The 19,129-nt window shown below is 34.4% G+C and overlaps 1 protein-coding gene across 1 annotated transcript in view; it reads left to right on the top strand.

Moving 5' to 3' along the window:
• The window catches only part of LOC126751672 (hemicentin-2), a 268,902-nt gene extending 255,770 nt beyond the window's left edge, over positions 1-13,132 (top strand). The window contains exons 9-11 of the mRNA XM_050462126.1: positions 709-889; positions 8,917-9,090; positions 9,615-13,132. Coding sequence (XP_050318083.1) covers positions 709-889; positions 8,917-9,090; positions 9,615-9,848 — 589 coding nt within the window. The 3' untranslated portion in view covers positions 9,849-13,132. The remainder of the gene's footprint in view (positions 1-708; positions 890-8,916; positions 9,091-9,614) is intronic.
• Positions 13,133-19,129: the final 5,997 nt, after the last annotated feature.

The following is a 19,129-nucleotide window of genomic DNA, read 5'->3' on the forward strand; positions in this document are numbered from 1 at the left end:
CTATGGTATTTCGATTAAGTTAAGCGTTTACGAGATATTCATCGTCAAACATCAATGCATATTAGGGTGATTCAAAAAAAAATTTTTTTTTTTTTTCGTTTGGTACCCTGAAAAATGGGTTCCTAGACACCTCTAAGAAAGCCTCTCCAAAAATCTATTCATAATATTTTTTTTTCATTGAGTTATAAAATTCATAAGAAATAAAAAAATTTTCCCAAAATAGTCAAATTTCAACTGTTAATATCTTTTAAACGGTTGGGTTTACGAAAAAATCATAAAGGACTATATTTTAGAGCATTCAATTTCCTACAAAACCTAATTAACAAGATATTTTTTCAAGTAGTTGGAAGCGAGATATAAATTTTTCTAACTGATAATAAGAAGAAATAGAAAACCGTTAGGCGGAGGACCTTCCCGTTACAATTAAAAACTCATATTTGGAGAGGCTTTCTTAGAGGTGTCTAGGAATCTATTTTTGCGAGTACCAATTGAGAAACAAAAAAAAAATTTTTTTTGAATCACCCTAGTATGTATATATCTGTGTGTATATATGAATGTACTTGAAATTTATTAACATTAGTTACATATTGTATGCGCTGTGCTTAATTCCTCGCTTCAGCGCACCGTTTTATTTTTTACTTTTAATCCACTCAACACTCACAACAATAACAAATAACAAATAAATAATAAATACCAATTACATTGCAGCTGTGTAGCCGATAACTCACTCGGACGCTCGCGCAAGTACATGGAGCTGTCTGGGCGCCCGGGCCCAGCTGAATTCTACTCACCGAAATGGGGTCGCTCATCGGACAGCTACAATCTGACATGGAAAATAGATAGCTATCCGCCGCTGCAGGAGGTGCGTCTGCTCTATCGGCGTGTATTGGTGAGTATCTCTATGTACTTGTGTGTATTTGTATATGAAATGAATGTTGAATAAACGAAACTAGCTAAAAATCGAATTATAAAAAGGTGAAAAATGTAAAAAATAAAACATGAGGCACCCAACAAAATGTAAACAAACGCGAAATGGTCAGCATAGAAGAGTGCAACTAAAGTGAAATTGTTGCAATATTTGCCTGCGTGTGCGTGTGTGTGAGTGTAAATTTTTAGTGCAAATAAATAAATTCCGAGTAGAGATAAAGAAAAGCGACTAGTATGCTAGCCTTTGCACACATACACAAACACACTCTCATACAGCCATTTTAAATGGGTAACTGTAAATTGCAAATATTGCAGCTGCAATTCGCCAAAAAACCGAAAGCATTGACAGCGACACCGTTGACCCATTTATTTCTCAATATTTTATTGGTTCGATAAAAAAGACAAAAAAAAGAGCAAATCAAAAAAAGATAAAAAACACAAAAAAATTGTAAAGAGAAAACTGTCCGAGTAAAAACGAAAACACACAGAAATATTGGAAATTCGAAAAATGGCGAACGTTTGAAATGCTTTTCGCAATTTTATTTTTTCCATTATTACTTTTTGTCTTTTCCTTATGTAATTTTTTCCGTTATGCTTTTGTTAAAACAAATATTGAGCTTAACCACAATACAGTTATTTTTCGATTTCATTTTTATAGCATTTTATGGCATAGCTTAGTTTTACCTCGATCCAAGCCGGCACGGCGCTTAAGTGCATATGAATGGATGCGTGTGTAAGTGCACGTTAGAGCGGGTCGTTTTTTAAATACAAATATTCCAAAAAAAATATGAAAATATCACATATGTCTTCTGTGGATAATTCTAAACAACTTTTCCTAAGAGACTATGAGTCTAAAATCGGTTTCGAGCGATTTTTTAAGCGAAGTTTAAAAAATCTACATAATCGGCTATGTAGAAGATAAATGATATAGTTCTTTGATGTTTCAACAAACTATCAATAGAATGTCAAAATATACCTAAAGTTTAAAATTTATTCGGTTATCTCAAAAACTTACAAACAAATTTTTATGATCCCGAAATATCTTCGCTGGCCCAAAAGCGGTATTAGACCCATAGTTCCTTTTGCAAAGTTGTTCAGAATGATCCGTAGTACATTTCGCGCATATTCGATTTTTTCGATCCTTTGGCTCCCTGTAAAATGACCCGCTCTAAAACATATGCACGTTTTGGTCCGTGTGGTGTATAAGTGTGTAGTTCTCCTAACCGTAAGCTGGTTTTGAGTGTTTATTTATTATGCAGATTTATGTTAGTAATTAAATGGGTAACAGTATTTGTTTAGCAAATTGTAATTTTTTGCCAATACAATATATTAGCACTGTAACTGCGGGTGATAAAAATATTTGTCGGAGTAAAAATTTAGGTTAAGTACGCATGTGAATTAAGAAGCCTTTCTATGTATATAAAAATCATGCTTCATTTAGATATAAAACATTTACTTTTATATCAATTAAAATTCGGCTCTTTATATTGACAGACAAATTATGCAACGTTTTTCTTGTGAGGAAAGTTTAAGACTGACTGTACTAATTACTACTGTGAGATATCCTTGAGAAAGTACAAATACGGTTTCTGAAAACACAGTAATATAAAATACAAAAATAGTGGTGCCACCGAGGAAAATATTTCCCGGTCTACAATTTCAAAACGAGTGCCAATCTAAGGAAATTTTAGTCAATATGTTTAGGAATGCTTTATTTTAATTTTTTTTGTTGAAGCCTTGCCACCTGTCGAAAAAAAAAATAAAAATTAATTAAAACAAGAAAATACATTAACTTCGGTTGCACCCTTCACAAGCTTAAAAGGTTCTTCAGAATACTTCGATTTTGATCGGTGAGTTTGTATGGTACATATACAAGTATATGAAGATATCTGCACAAACTCAAACTTTTCATTCAAGCACGTGATTCCGATTGTTCAACTTGTATGGAAGCTATATGCTATAGTGGTCTGATATCGACGGTAGCTACAAATGAACAGCTCCTTGGGAGAGAAAGCACATGTGAAAATTTTCAGATCGTTGTCTCACAAATTGCGTGACTAGTTCGCGTATATACCGACAGACAGACGGGCATAGCTTTCAGAACGGCACGCTATTGCATATAACTTACATACCAACTGCATGATCAAAATAAAGTTGTTGTAAATAATATGTTGTATTTCGCATTTCTTACATCTACCAACTGATCAAACTTGACCCGGACTGAAAAAAAATTACTTTTCACATATTTTTATACAAATCTTTATTACCGCCAACAAAATTGGTTTCTCTCGGACCAAACCACCGATTATTTCTATTTTCTGTACAGTTGCCATAAATCTCGGCTGGGATGGGATGGCTTCAGTGAGTTCAGCAAATGACTTTTGATGTTTTCAATGGACTCAAGGTGCGTTCCCCGCAGCGAGCTTTTCCATTTCGAGAACACAAAAAAACTCACAGGGAGCCAAGTGGGACGAAAGCGTTGGCTGAGCAATGACTCTTGCTTCGTGTTTGGTCAAAAGGCCAGTCGCAATAATACTAGAGAATGTGACGGTGCACTAACGAGGTAAATAATCCATGAACTTTTTGTCCCCAAATCGGGTCTTGGGTGGCAAACGTTTCAAAATGTCCAAGTAGTATACATACTCTCTCCACTCTTTGACTCTGTGTACAGAATTCATGATGAACCACACAGCGGTAATCCAAGAAAACGATGATTTCTGACAGATTTTGACGTGATTTTTTCGATTTCGGCTCATTCGCTACGTCTCTCAGCTACGATGTCTAGCAACTCTTTTTTTTTTTTTACCTCGCCTTATACCCAAAATATTAACGAAAATGTGTTCAGACGCGTTATAAGCAATGTTGAGATCATCTGCTATCTCTCTGATGCCAATACGATGATTTTCATACACTGTGTTTCCATTGGAAACACAAAATTTTATGCTAATTCGTTGATCATTTAATTTTCCGTGGTAAAAATCGTCAGACAAACTTTGCGCGTCGTCAACGAACTTGGCGCTTAGCTATGCGCAATACTTTAAACATTTATACTGATAGCTCGAAAATGGAAGATGGAGTTTGGGCGGAGATATACTGTCTAATGTTAGGCTTTTAAGTTGACGGATTACTGAAGTATATTTTAAGCTGAGGTCTTTGATATAGGGAAAGCCGCGGACATGGCCTCTAATGCACCTGCAGGCAATTCCAGAGTCAACATCTACGTAGACAGCCCAACAGCAATCAAGGCCTCGTATGGCATATCAGCCAAAAGTGTCTTGAGAAGCAGGGCAGCATTGGAAAATGTTGACAGAAGCAAACAATTTCACTTCTAATGGGTGCCAGATCACAAAGCCGTAGAGGGCAATGAAATAGAAGTCGAGATTCTCAAGAATGGTGTTCGGCTAACACCCGAAAACGTGATCAGCATTGGGCAACCCATGCATTGTCTAAACGCCGATCTGGACAGTAGCAAAACGCCATGGAACGTGCTACTTGGATGCAAAACTGCCAAAGGCATATACAAAGAGGTAGATCGGAAGTACACGAAATACCTATTGGCACTCGGTGGAAGAGGTTGTAGGACCATGATTGGTCTGGTGACGACACACGCCCGCAGAATGGGTCTGACAGATGGAGAAGGCTGCAGAAAATGTTCAATTCAAGACACCAGAGAAACAATGGATAATCTCTTGTGCACTTGTCCCGCATTGGCAAGACAACGCTGGAAACATCTGGGGTACTGTGGAGGAGGTTTCGATAGTGAGGCCACAGATTTTGTTAATATTTCCGTCAACCGCAGACATCTTAAAGGATAACTACTTCTTATGGACTATTAATTGAATTCTATCTGATATCACAAAGAACCAAAACTGGTCTATGAGTGGCTCATTGGCCTGCCAGATTAATCTAACCTTGGCACTTATTGGAAAATTGTGATTAAAGTTTTTGTATCCATTTGGTTTGCGCTGTTAAAAGGAACGAGAGTTTCCAAGTCCAAATCAAATTTGATCAACTGCATTTTACTATTATCCAGCTTAGGGATAAGACAGACGTTTTAGAGAATTCTTAAATTTAGTGAAATGGCAAATAAATTTTGAAAAGGTTCTAAAAAGCTCTCATTAAGTTTCTTTAGATCAACTTTTAACACAAGCTTTTCCAAAATTTACTTGAAATACTTTCGAAGCTTTAAAATATACCAGTCCGAGTAAAATTTGATCAGACAGCATTTGACTGTTATCCAGCTTGAGGATCGGACAGACGTTTTAAAGAACTCTTAAATTAAGTTAATTGGCAAATACATATATTTTGAAAAGCTTCTAAAAAGCTCTCATTAATCTACTTTAGATAAGCTTTCAACACAAGCTTATGTCAGAAACTTTTAATACAAGTTTTTGCAAAATACATTTCGAATGCTCTCGAAGCTTCATTATGTCAAGTGAAGATTTCTATCACATTTCTATTATATTTGACTTGACAAGCAATAGTGATTAATCAATTATTGAGTAGAAATATGAGAATTTCTCATTAATTAAGCATTAATTAATTATACAATTTACAAGTACCGAAACCACTCCCTCACAGTAGTTGCATAAATTTTGAGTTCGATTATGCGTTTTAAGTACCGTTAAATATTTGTGGCAACAGTACTTACTCAGAATTGAAGTTGACACACTCGAAGTGGATTCTTTGAAAGCAATATTCAGCTGATGCCAATGCATTGCATGAAATTCGTTAATGAAGTCTCATCAAAATCGCAAAGAAATTGATAATAAGTTTACCGATAAAAAGCAGACATTGAACCGTTATATTTTGCTTAAACTAATGAAGTCGTAGATTTCAATTGCTTTATACGTTACTAAAATACCGTTAATTGAGGTAAATACATCGATGACAGGCAAGTTTTTAATTGAAGAAATCAGCAATACCGCCAACTAATGAGCAGAAGCTGAAGTATTAAGAAGCTGCTGGAAGATTTACAACGCACTTACAGGTTGTTGCAGTATCTGTAATTGTGTGCGTGCGTGATTTCTATTGATACGGTGGTTATTTAAAGCGAATTTTAATAAAAAATACATGTAAATGTGAGCATGTTTGTGTTTTTGTAATTACACTGCAACTCTTTTACGATTTTCCAATCAGCACGCGCCTACATACATACATTCTTATATGCATATAGATATATAAGCAGTTTTATAGGTTTGTAGGTTTGTGTAACATGCCGCAAACAACATTATATGTGTGCTGCCACACTTTTTGAAAAGAAAATCTCATTAATTTCTTTTACATTTTGTTATTAATTTTCATATTGCCGTGTGCAAAAGCAAAAAAAAAACAACACCATTGGCAAAATATCCTATATATATATACATATATGTTGTTGATATTTTTTTTATTTTCCATAATTAAGTGCAATTTTCACCGGTGTACGCACACACAGGTGCTTCGTTCGCACTCAGGCACTCACACACACACACATATGTATATGCAAGGAACGCTTGCAGTTTTCGCCGATTGCGTAAAATCTCATTTGCTTTGTTGCTGAGATATTACTGGCACAAAATCGCTTGCACTCGTGTGCAATTTATTTTCGCATGAGTGTGCGTGTGTGTGCATGTTTGCATTTCAGCTCACAGGCGCTGTTTTAATACAATTTTAATCACATACTTCATTAATGCTCGACAATTATTCAGGGCAGCGTGACGGTGTGTGTATTTTTTCCATCGTTGACAGCTGCCCGAGGACTTTACGCGCTAGCGAACAAAGTAAAAAAATTGTTTAAAAATAAATTTCTCACTACTGTAATATTAATTACATTTTTTTTAAATAATGGGGCTACCAAATAGCTGTTAAGGTCGCCAGTAATACAAATAAATCAAATACTGTTTACTTTCTGAAATTTAATTTGCCCTACCTTTGTTTTGAGAGCAAAATTAACTGAATATTATACTCTTTAAAGACTGAAATAAAAAAACATTTATACCTGGAAACGGCTTTGGGCAATTGCGCAAATTTTTGCTTTTAAAGAAAGATTAGTTTCTAGTAATTCGGAAGGATTTATGATCCATGAAGCTTTCACAGTGCATTCTGACTCAAAACTCACTCCTTCAGCTTGTACTTCAAACTAGCAAACCACCAGCATGGCTTCCGAAAAGTGCACAGCACTTAGCGAACAGATAGTTCATGGCCTTAACCAAAAACCATCCTGCGAGAGGACGATCCTCGTCGCGTTGAAATTGTCAAAAGTCTTTGACATAGTCAATCACACGACGTTACTTGAGGACATCGAAAAATCTACGCTCCCTCTAGGACTGAACATGTGGACTGTGATCTAACTGAGCGTTCATCAATTATCCCTACTTTTTCGAGGTAAAAACTCGAAGGTAAAAACTCCAAACTGAGAAGAGTTAAACAAGAGGATGGTGTCCTCTCTCAGTTACTGTTTAACTTCTACATATCGAAACTCCCGCAACGACCTAAGGGAATTTCTATCATGATTGTTTGATAATTATGTCGCGCAGTGGAAACGATGATATGTGTTCAAACGTACTAAGTAAGTCTCCCACATTAAGTCCACAGCGATCATATTCACAAGCTGGACGAATGAATACATAATTGACCCAAATATTTCAGTCGATGGCGTTAATAATCCGAATATCAAAAACCCTAAAATTTTAGGTGTGAATTTCTTCTGCCTGTCCTTCCTTACTCCTCATGCGACCGCGATTATTGCCAAAGGACATAGCTGCACCAAAATCCTGAAGTCGCTAACTGACAGAACATGGGGAAAAGACAAAAAGACGTTGTTGGCAACATACAAGATAATCGGCCGACCGGTCCTTAACTACTCCGCACCAATATGGTCGCTTAAATGCGGTGAAACTCAGACGAGAAAGATGCAAACATATCAGATTACTTTTCTCCGAACTACGACAGGATGCCTCTTGATGTCTCCAGTCGAAAAGCTGCATAGTGAGGCACGTAAGCTCCCAATTAAGGAGCATAATGAACTCGTCTCTAAATAGTTCCTGCTGGGGTGCTTTCGCAGAATCTAAAGGTGGTATCTTAAGGTTAGTTGACCTGTGATGACCCCGACATTACTAATAAGGGTTCTTTGGTCTAGAAGATGTTTTTTAGTCAAACCCCCATCAAAACAACCCCAAAAAAAGTTTATGATATGTCCTGTGTTGCTAGTGTTCCAAGGCTTAAGGTGTTCTTCTAGGGTACATTGCTTCAAACAGTCTTTGAAAAAGCTATTCTAGGCCAGCTTAGAGGAATTGTGTTCCTAACTGCGCCCAACCCAGAAGGTACTTAAGCTGTTTCTTTAGAATATCTGAATAACCTTCAGCTCTGAAAGACCTCAGACCTATACCGATTGTCTTCAAAAGGTATCTATTTCGAAAAATACGAACAAACTTTCGCTCAAAAACAATATTAAAAGATACAGAGCCAATCCAAAAGAAGCTTGTATTGTAAACGAGCGATTCGTAGTATTTTTCTCACATATAGATTCCGAAAAAAAGGAAAAAAAAACTAGAATCAACTACAATGTTCAGAAGAATGCAGTTTGGTCCCTAAATGTCAATTTGTCAAGAAAAAATCTCATTTTTTCTGCGAAATCATACGAGGACTTCAGAGTCAGCTCATTTATTTCACTGTACTATTAGCTTTTGTGGCTTGGACACATTGGGTATTCCAAGCTACAGTAGAGTAAAATTCAGTATTTTCTGGATTAATATACATTAGGGTGGTTACTAATCTAGGAAGAAAATATGTACATTTCACTTGCTAAAATTTTATATGAAAATCTGTGATCTTACGAAGTCCGAAAATTATTAAATTTTGCGGACAACCCTAATGTGTGAAATATATGTACATACAAGTATACCATCTTCTAGGAATAATAAATAAAATTTTAACTTTACCTCCACACACTTGTAGATATACATCTATGTAATAAGATTTCACATTTTATCTCTCAACTCTTTGCAGATGAATGACACATTCCAACAGCCAGGAAGATGGCATGACTTCATACTGACACCTGAACATCGTCCCGCATCGGAGCCACTTACACACATCATGTCTTATACCATAAAGAATCTACATCCGGGCGCTTACTACGAAGCGATAGTGCAGGCGAAAAATAGCTACGGTTGGAATGAGGTAGGCACAATACACATACAAACATACTATATGCGTACTTTATAACGATACATATGTATGTATATATGGAGAGCAAATAAATAACTGTATATGCACTAAAGAGTGAAGTACTAGCACTCAGCTGCCGTAGACTACTCATATTCCTTATATCCCGCCCACCATTTCCTTTACTAAGCTATGCGCTTCTCCATCAGAGATGCCACCCTACCGTGGACTGCCTGACCGCAACGCAGCTGCTAACAAAGCATAAATTTTATTTACGCACATCGTAAACTTCACTCAAATACTTTATCTCAATCTTTCGACTAGCGCCAGCACGAGCACCGCCTTCGACTCGCAGCGCAACAAATCTCAGTTGCCATGCCGCAAAGCGTAGCGAGGGACTTTTCCGAGCGCTGTGTGGAAATCTTCTTCTCGGCACACTTCACTTCACTACTTTTCTTATAGAGCAGCGATTAATTATTTCAGTCTTACTCACGCGTGGTCCATTTACTTCATTACTCTTTTTTCGTTTGTGATTGCAGGTCAGCGATATCTTTCAATTTATCGTCGCCAGCAATACCATGGACATACCGCCGGAGGACGCTGAAGTGGTGGCCAGCTCCAAGTCGCGCAGCAATGCCGCCGCCACTGGCAGCACGCAATTGCCAACGCTCGCGCATAGCCGAACCATGGCATGGTGTGCGCTCTTCGCCATTGCGGCGAGTTGTCTGCTGCAGCGCAGGCATCAGCGACAAATTTGCCTCAACGTGGGATAAGCGAGCGAAACGAACACGCGCGCGTCTTAATGAGAATGTGTGCAGCTTCGTGGGCGGCAAATTAATTTAACGTAAGAAATGTAATTCGATGCTTTTGTTGATTATTTATTTTCAATTTAAGTGATAAGCAAAGGGTCAAGTAAAAAAAAACAACAAAAAGTTGAAGCAGAAAGATACCAAAAACGTGGAAAATGTAGATTAAGATAAAGTAAGGAAACAAATTTATTGCGATAAGCAGAAAAACCGCAAATGATTGAAAGTATCAGCAGAAAAAAATATTAAATTTAAAACCGCAATTACGTTATCGTAGCGAGTCAAGAGCCCTCTAATTAATTTGTTCAATGATTATTTTTGCGAGAGGTGTGGCAACCAACAGCAGGAGCTAAAGTGAAATTTATGTCAAAGGGTTCATTAACAAGCAACTACTATCGGCCTACGGTTTTCATTATTGAACTAACAAAATATATTTAAATACAAGTATAAAATACTTTCAGTGAAAATGATATTGATGAGGCATTTCAGACTACAGATTTTTTGCGTCAATCACCAACTAATGCAACAGTGTAGAGAATTTGCTAATTGACTTAATTGGGCATGCTGCCTGTAATGGGTAGAGATCAAGAGCAAACTTTTTATATTTGAAATCAACAATATTTGTGTCTACCTTTATAGATTTATATTCCTATAGAAGTTGGAATACCATATACATATGACTTTATATTCTATTTGTCGCAGAAGATGACAGTAGAAGATAAGATTTGGTGTTGAAAAATATATTTTCGTTTTCTTAAGGAGTCAGTCAAACTAATTTTTAGATAGTTCCGTCCAAAGCATAAACAACACAGACAAAATAGTTTCAATGCAATGGCGAGTTTATTATCATCAAAGAAAGCCTTGAGATACAATTTAGAGTTTTTTAAACAATCCCGATGCGAGCAATGTAGAAGGGTGCCCGCTCTGTGGTAGCGGCTTTACAGCTGGCAACGATTCCACAATGACCGGGTACCGAAACCAGTCTGACGATTAAGGCGTTAGATGCTACTTCTAGTGAGGAAAAACATTCCTTGACTGGCTTTGAGCGCACAACGCTAGTATTGCCGTTCTACTGTCGGATCGAATGCTAACCTCCCTGAATGTAGCTGCATTTCGTTCCACTCTGTCTATCGCCACTTTAATAGTAGTCACCTCTACCTGAAAAACACTATAGACGGTTGCCTAAAGCTACGATTGATAAAAAAAATCGACTGCCGGTAATGTCTAAGGGGGTCCATATGTAAAATGATCAATTATTTCTGTTGTCTGCAGGTCACTAGAGAAGCCGGACTATAGCCGCGTTTTGAACAAGTTCAAGCTTCTTCACCATAAAACATCATTTACTTGACTACGCTTTCGTAGAGCCAACACGACCATTGGTGGGAGTTTCCACCCTTGCTCTTTGGCTCCTCTACAGCAGTATAAGCAATCAATAGTTTGAAGACGTGGCCTTCCAAAAAAGGGGAGAGCTATTTCCCTTAGTAATTTCAGATTTACTTGGGCTGACAGCTAAGCCGCTTCTATTTGCCCAGTTGAGTATCACACTGAGAAAAAAGTTCGCTCTTGGATGGTATTGACATATTTCACTTCAACCATAAGACCATTCACCAAGATCCAAGCATTAGGGAAAGTACAGCCCATTGGGATGCCCCAGTTAACCTTCAGGTATGTCTTTCCACTATCCCACTTCACTACAACCGTTCTGTCGCAATCAAGACTATATATGAATTGCTGGAGACTTTAACCACTGCCTCTGGTCGCATGTTGTTGAAATTCCTCTTGATTTCGAGAAAAGTGACTACAGATAATTCTTTGTGGATAAGAGCTCTCTCTAACCATGACACTACAACGGGCAAAGCAGTGTTGACTGACGTTCTGTTGATATAGTCATGTTGGTCACTAAACAGTTTACCTATTGGTAGTCTTCAATAGGATTTATGAAATCTGGATAACTATCTTCAGATGTGTCGTTTTTACGTTCCGTAATTTTTAAAAAAAACTACGGGATTATAGCTTGAAATCATCTATATTCAAGTTACAGACCTACTTCTGGCCAAAGTTCAAGGCTTATGCATTGTAGCAACTATTTCGGGAGAATAAAATTTGCAAAATTCTTTCATTTGAATTGTAACGAAGTTAGATATGTTCTTTCACAATAACTGCCTCAATCCTGCAAATTTAAGCCATATGTCGATCAGTATCCATAGTGATAAATTTTCTACATAACTAACTTATTTTTTTCTCTCATGCGATAACGAAGCATTTCAGACAATTTTTTAATTCAGGCAATTACCAAATTGTCTACACTAAAAGACATAACAGAAAAATGCTAATTGACTCAATTAAGCAGCGGTCTGAAAGGCCTGGAAGTATGCAACGTAAATTGTAAATACAGAGTGTTGATTTAAGTAATAAAAAAGATTAGATAGTAGAAACTTGTAAATAAAATAAATTTTAAAATAAAACATATTCCATAGAGCTAAGGTCACTGAGATTATTCAAATAGAATTGGGAATTTCAATTTCCGTACACATGCACACGACTTTTTACGATTAAAAGAACACCACTTACATATGTATACATATATAGAAATAGAAATATTAGTGAAATGAAACCGAAATACTCGACGCATACGCAACCAAAGACACACATACATGATGACGTGTGCCTGTGTGTGCATGGAGTTAGATAAAAAGCGTACCACCAGCAAACAGAGTTTTAATGATAAAAGTAGCAAAAGGAGCATTTTCCGCTTGTAGACGCAAATTTAATGAACTTTGAAATAGTTTTTACTCAACACATTCGTAATTTATTTGAATAAACACTGTAAATAGCATTTTAAGTCAGCGTAAATAAAAGCAAAAAAAAAATAGTTTTATAATAAAAACCAAAAAAATATTAAATGGAAATAATAAATATTATATTTATTTATGTATGTAGTAACGGCGATGGCGGCACATTTGGAGCCATTCAAAGCTCATAATTATTAATGTATTATTGTATATTGCGGCTAGTTTGTAAGTAATTAACACACACGCATACATATATGCAAAAGAAACGGTAAATATGTAATTATAAGCAAACACAAGCAACTTTACAACAACAGAAAGCAAAAACAGAAAATCAGAAAAGCGCAAAAAGCAGCGCTTTTATGTGAGTTTTGACACATACTTATTGACCAAAAAAAAAAAAACAGCAAACGAACAACAACCAAAGTTTAGCGCAAAACAAAGTCGCTTTATCAAATGAAATCAAGCGAATATTGCAACTGTGGTGTGTGTTTTTGCTTAGGCCCATGACAACGCATATGCAAAACGGACTAAATTAATGCGTGAAAATAGAAAAAATCATTTCACTTTGATAAAAAAGCACTTTAGAAATCTCGCAAAGACAACAACACGAAATTATAAATATTGAAATTGTAATAAACGCAGATTAGAATAGTGAATGTGAACATAGATAAAGTAAAGAAACCAAAGACGAAAAAATTATTAATTAAACATAGACAAATTTGTATAAAAAATTAATCATAAATGTAAGCACACGCGTGGGAAAAAGTAATTTCACGTAATTAATGCCGAAGTGAACAAAAATTCTAGCAGCAATTAGTTGACGTTAATATTTCATTAAAAAAAATCATGAATAATGAAACTTTATGGCAAAAAATTTATATCAGATAATTTTCATTTGTTTATAAATTTTTTTAAAAACTGTATAAGTAAATATAAATAAAATAATTATTCGCTAGCATATGCCTCGATGTTATTTTGAAATTTTAGGTTAGAATATTTTACTAGGATTTTTGTTTTGAAACTAACGTGCACTTTTTTGTTACTTTTCATGTATTTAAAATTAGTTTGGAATTATATTGACTTTTAATTAAATTAATTTAAATGTAATAAGATAAAATTTATTATGTGAAATGAAGTTAAAAATAAATAAGAAATTAAAGTAAATACATTTTTATTTCAATAATTAAACTAACGTAAAATAATATATAAATAAAATAAAACAAAATAAATAAAATATAATAAAATAAAATAAAATAAAATAAAATAAAATAAAACAAAATAAATTAAAATAAAATAAAATAAAATGAAATAAAACAAAATAAAATAAAATAAAATAAAATAAAACAAAATAAAAAAAAAATTTAAATAAAATAAAATAAAATAAAATAAAATAAAATAAAATAAAATAAAATAAAATAAAATAAAATTAAATAAAATAAAATAAAATAAAATAAAATAAAATAAAATAAAATAAAATAAAAAAAATTAAAATAAAATAAATAAAATAAAATAAAATAAAATTAAAATAAAAAAATAAAATAAATAAAATAAAATAAAATAAAATAAAATAAAATAAAATAAAACAAAATAAAATAAAAAATAAAATAAAATAAAATAAAATTAAAAAAATAAAAAAAATAAAAAAATAAAATAAAATAAGTAATATTAAATGAACAAGTATAAAAATTTAATTAAATTAAGAAATAAATTAAAATAAAAAAGTTTGAAAAAAATAAAATCAATTAAAAAAATTAAATATTTTAAAGAAAAATAAATAATTAAAAAATATAAGACTAAGAAAAAATAAATTAGTTAAAATAAAACAAATCTACATAGAAAAAAATTTAAAAAGTAAATGCCAAAAAATGTGGGCCTCTTTTATGTGTCAAGACTAAAATAAAATAATCTGGTAATATAAATTAATTAATTAAAAATAATAAATAAAAATTAATAAAGTGAAATAAAATCGTATACAAAAATATTAAAAAAAATAAACATCTTAAAAATAAAATTAAAAATAAATTAAAACAAAAAATTATTAAAAAAAAATTTAAAAAAATCATTTAATAAAATGAAAAAATTGAGGACGATGAGCACTTGCGGTCAAAGGAAACTGCTTGTGCACTGTGTACAAGTGATCGCAGGGGTATTCCAGCGTCGTGGACTCAACAATAACCCACTAGCAAGGTAACTTTAGTAGCAGATATGAGATCCTGGAAGCACCAGTTCTATGCTTGGTAAACATCCCCCTTCATACTGCAGATCCTGTGAACTATTTAGCGCTCGTCCTAGATAGGAAGCCTTCGTGTAAGCCTAATATCGAAGAATGAGCAAGTAGTACTGCTGGAGTCATTGGCAAAAGGTGGAGTCACACACCGAAAGTACTCCTTTGGCTCTACAACACCACAGTAAAACTATTATGTTCTATGGTAACTTTGTGTGGTGGAATGGTGGCTGTGGAAGAAACTACATTTGCTAGGAAACTCGAACGCTATCAGCATGTGTGTTACGCTTAGCTCCACAAAAACCATGGCACTTAGTGCCATTCTGCAAAGAAGGCGTCGTAGTGCCGCTAGCAGTAGAATATAAACGTTTTGATGCTGTATTCATCTCGCGTGTTCTACTACTAAGTAGCTGAACTTCACGGGAGTTTGGCCAGCACTGTGCTACCGTCGGCACAACCGCTGCAGCAAGATCCCTTTAGCCCAAAATCAAACGCAAGAGATCGTGCGTGCTATTTGCTAACCTCACCCTAGTTGTGTGAGTTCTAACGGGCCGCGAGGTGGACCATACCCAAAAATTGAGAATCTTACTGAATTCCAGGTGAAGAATTTGTATGGAAGAAGACAAGGTGCAAACATCTCAGAATACCTTCCTTATTGTACCACGAAAACAAGGCTGAAAAACTACGGAGCTCTGGCTTTTAGACATCCCACGAACCTGATGAGAATATAAATTAAAGCCTTGAGCAAATTTGTTTTGACTACTAGACGATTAGCTGACTTTTAAGATCAGATACAGGGATTCTATTTATGTAGCTTCAGAAAGATTTCCATATATTAGTACAAGTACGATCCCTGGATCAGCCATTGAATCTAACATAACTTAATAAAAAATATTTAATCAATTAATTAGATTAATTTTAATTTTTTTTAATTAAAATTAATATTTAATCAACTAATTAATTAATAAAATATTACATATAATTTTTAAAAATTTTAATATTTTTTATTTAAAATTAAAATTAATTTAATTCATTAATTATTTTAAAATTTTTTGAAATAAAATTAAAATAAAATTAATAATATAGAAAATACTAATTAAAATTAAAAAAAATAAAGAAAAATTAAATTTAACAAAATTAAATAACATAACATAAAATTAAGGAATAAAATAAAATTTAATGAAATAAAGTAAAATGAAATTATTTTAATTATAATCTGCTCTTTTCTTTAGCATTTATTTTTGCCAGTTATTACACTCAGCAGTGACTTAACTTACAGTACAACAAAAACGAACAAACTGTAAATAACATTTATTTATATTATCAACCTTAATTTTACCGTGAAATAGACGCGCATACATCTTAAAAATACACACACATGCACACTCCCCCTTTATACACACTGAGACCCCACCCGAAAAAAGCCGAGTAATAACACACACGCGGTGAAATGTAATTACACTAATATTTGCATAATTATATGGCGCGTAATTACTGCATTTTATAAGTAAATATGGCAACATTATATAAAATATAAAGTTATGTATATAAATACATGTGTGACGCCATTAGAAGCACCAGCAACCAAACAAACGAACCAAACATACAGAAATGATTGATTAAATGTAATGAAAAGAGATTTAATTAATTACTTAATAAGAACAACACGAAGTGAGTCAAGTAATTACATTTAAATATTAAAATTATTGTGTTATTATTATAATTAATACTATTATTGCATAAATATGTATGTGTATGTGTAAGTAAGCATGATTACGGATAAAAAAAAACTAAAGCTATATACTATATACAGTATATGTATATATATATAAATATATATGTATGTATAAATGATGAATAAATACATGAATAAAAGAACACAATAGATGTAAATGAAAAGTGGCTTCTTTATTTATTTGTTGTACGTAGATCTTTACGGTAATTAATCATTCGGTTAGTGTATTAATAGTTGGTGAAATTAGTGCGATTAAAAGCTTTTGTCGCACACAGCGTATGCCAGACGATTACATTATCATCTATGATTGCTGTATATTATCAGACACAGACTTTTAGGTAATAGCAGGTTTTTAAAATCACAGAAATATTTAATAATTCACAAATGTTTATTTTGTCACCTTCAAAGTAATCCCCTTCAGATGCTCAGATGTCATACACTTATGCCAACAATTTTTCCAGTCCTCAAACACTTTTCATAAGCACTTTTCGGATGACCTTCAACTTCTTCAGCGAATTTTGTAATATCTCCTCGGTCGCCTAAAAACGGGTTCCACGGAGTGGCAATTTCAGTTCGGGGAAGGATAAAAAATTACCCGATGGCGCACTATCATCTTTTAAAGTCCATGAATGGTTCTTCCACAATTCCGGCCATTTCCGATGGATGTTCTAACGCAAACGCTTCAATAAAGCCAAATAGAAGTCCCGATTATACCTGCTCGATTAAGTTCTGCAGCTTGAATTATTTTCTCCAGCAGCAGGTTGAAGAAGTCGCACGAAAGGAAGCCGCCTTGCCTGAAACCTCGTTTGGTATCGAACGCTTCAGAAAGGTCCTTCCTGATCCTGATAGAGCTTTTGGCATTGCTCAATGTCAGCTTACACAACCACATTAGTTTTGCGGGGATACTAAATTCAGACAAAGCGGCATAGAGGTAACGCAGCTTTAAAATCGACGAGGAGGTGGTGCGTATCGATTCTCTTACCACGGGTCTTTTCCAAGATTTGGCTCATAGTGAATATCTGGTCAGTTGTTAATTTTCAAGGTCTGAAGCCACACTGACAAGGTCCAATCAGTTTGTTAACGGTGGGCTTTAATCTACACAATACAAAATCGATTATACGAACCTTATATGCGATTGGGCAGTTATCTCGCTGGAACCCACCATATTTTGTAGTTGATATAGCAGATTGTGGGGTCTCATCGGCTTTTTGTTCTTCAGGCGGGTAATTGCTATTCCTCTTCTTCATACCAAAATGAACGGACAATGGAACGAACTGCTCCATCGTCATCTACTGGGGACTCCATCTCTGACGCTGTACTTTCACTGCCATATCAGCAGGCTAAATCCCCTCTGTAAGATTTATCAACTTTCCCGATGTCAAAGACATATTTCGTAGAACCGCTGTCGTCATTTTTAAACTTTCCATATCATCGATAAACACTGGTCTTTGATGCAGCTTCATCGCCAAAAATTCAATTTAGTTCATTAATTCACTCTTGCTGAGTTAATCCACAACGAAATCTGTAAAAACTAATCGCGCAAAAATGATCACTATATGCATCATTCACAGTGGAGCCATAAACATTTTCACAGACTCGTTATTAGTGAGTTGCGCACATGGAGTCAAACTGCCACCCGCTGCAGACGACGAGATCGCGAGAATCGAAAGTGATTATATACAGAATCGACCCCGGCATACCAAATATATGTCCAGCACGTAACAAGTGCCAGAATAGCTCTAAACACCTCTTTTCCTGCCCAGCTAACCCTACACATCTGATACCCCTCTCCCTATGGTCCGACCCCACGTCGAAACAGCAAGTTTCCTGGGCCTACCGTTGGAAGCTCTCGATGACAAATTACACTGTGGAACATTTTTGGGATTATTGTCTGGGGGTTGGATGTGTAAGCTCTTATCTTGATGTTTTTCGCTTAGTTGTAATTTTGACAAATTAAGGTCATAGCTGTTGTACTGAACCTTACCACCCTAACGAGGTTATCAACCATTACAACATCAACTATATTTGTATGGATCCAATTCAAAATTTTGTTGTTTTCTTCTTTCTTCTTCTCAGTTCTTATTGTCTGAATTGCTTTATGACTATTTTTTCGATGAATTCGAGAAATACCACAAGTCCTGTGGTACAAAAAAAATATATTTTTTTTTTGTGAACAAATTTTTCAGATTGAACAACTATAGCATATAGCCGATCAATCAATCAGGGTGTCTTTCATAGCCTTTTTCTATAAGAAATATACATGTGTAGAATATTATAACTTCGCTGTGGTCGAAGTCGATGATTTTTCTGTTTTATTTATTATAAAATTGAATTTAATAAGACATTACCCCTAGTTTATCACACAAAAAATTATTTATTACCTTTATTTCGCTCTAAATATGGTATAAATATGCTCTCCAGTATGTCTTGGCAAACGTGAATTTATGTTTTCTTCTGTTCAAGAATCAACATAGATATAAAAGGAGTTCGACACTAG

Source organism: Bactrocera neohumeralis, chromosome 2 (assembly GCF_024586455.1).
Source record: "Bactrocera neohumeralis isolate Rockhampton chromosome 2, APGP_CSIRO_Bneo_wtdbg2-racon-allhic-juicebox.fasta_v2, whole genome shotgun sequence".
NCBI lineage: Eukaryota > Metazoa > Arthropoda > Insecta > Diptera > Tephritidae > Bactrocera > Bactrocera neohumeralis.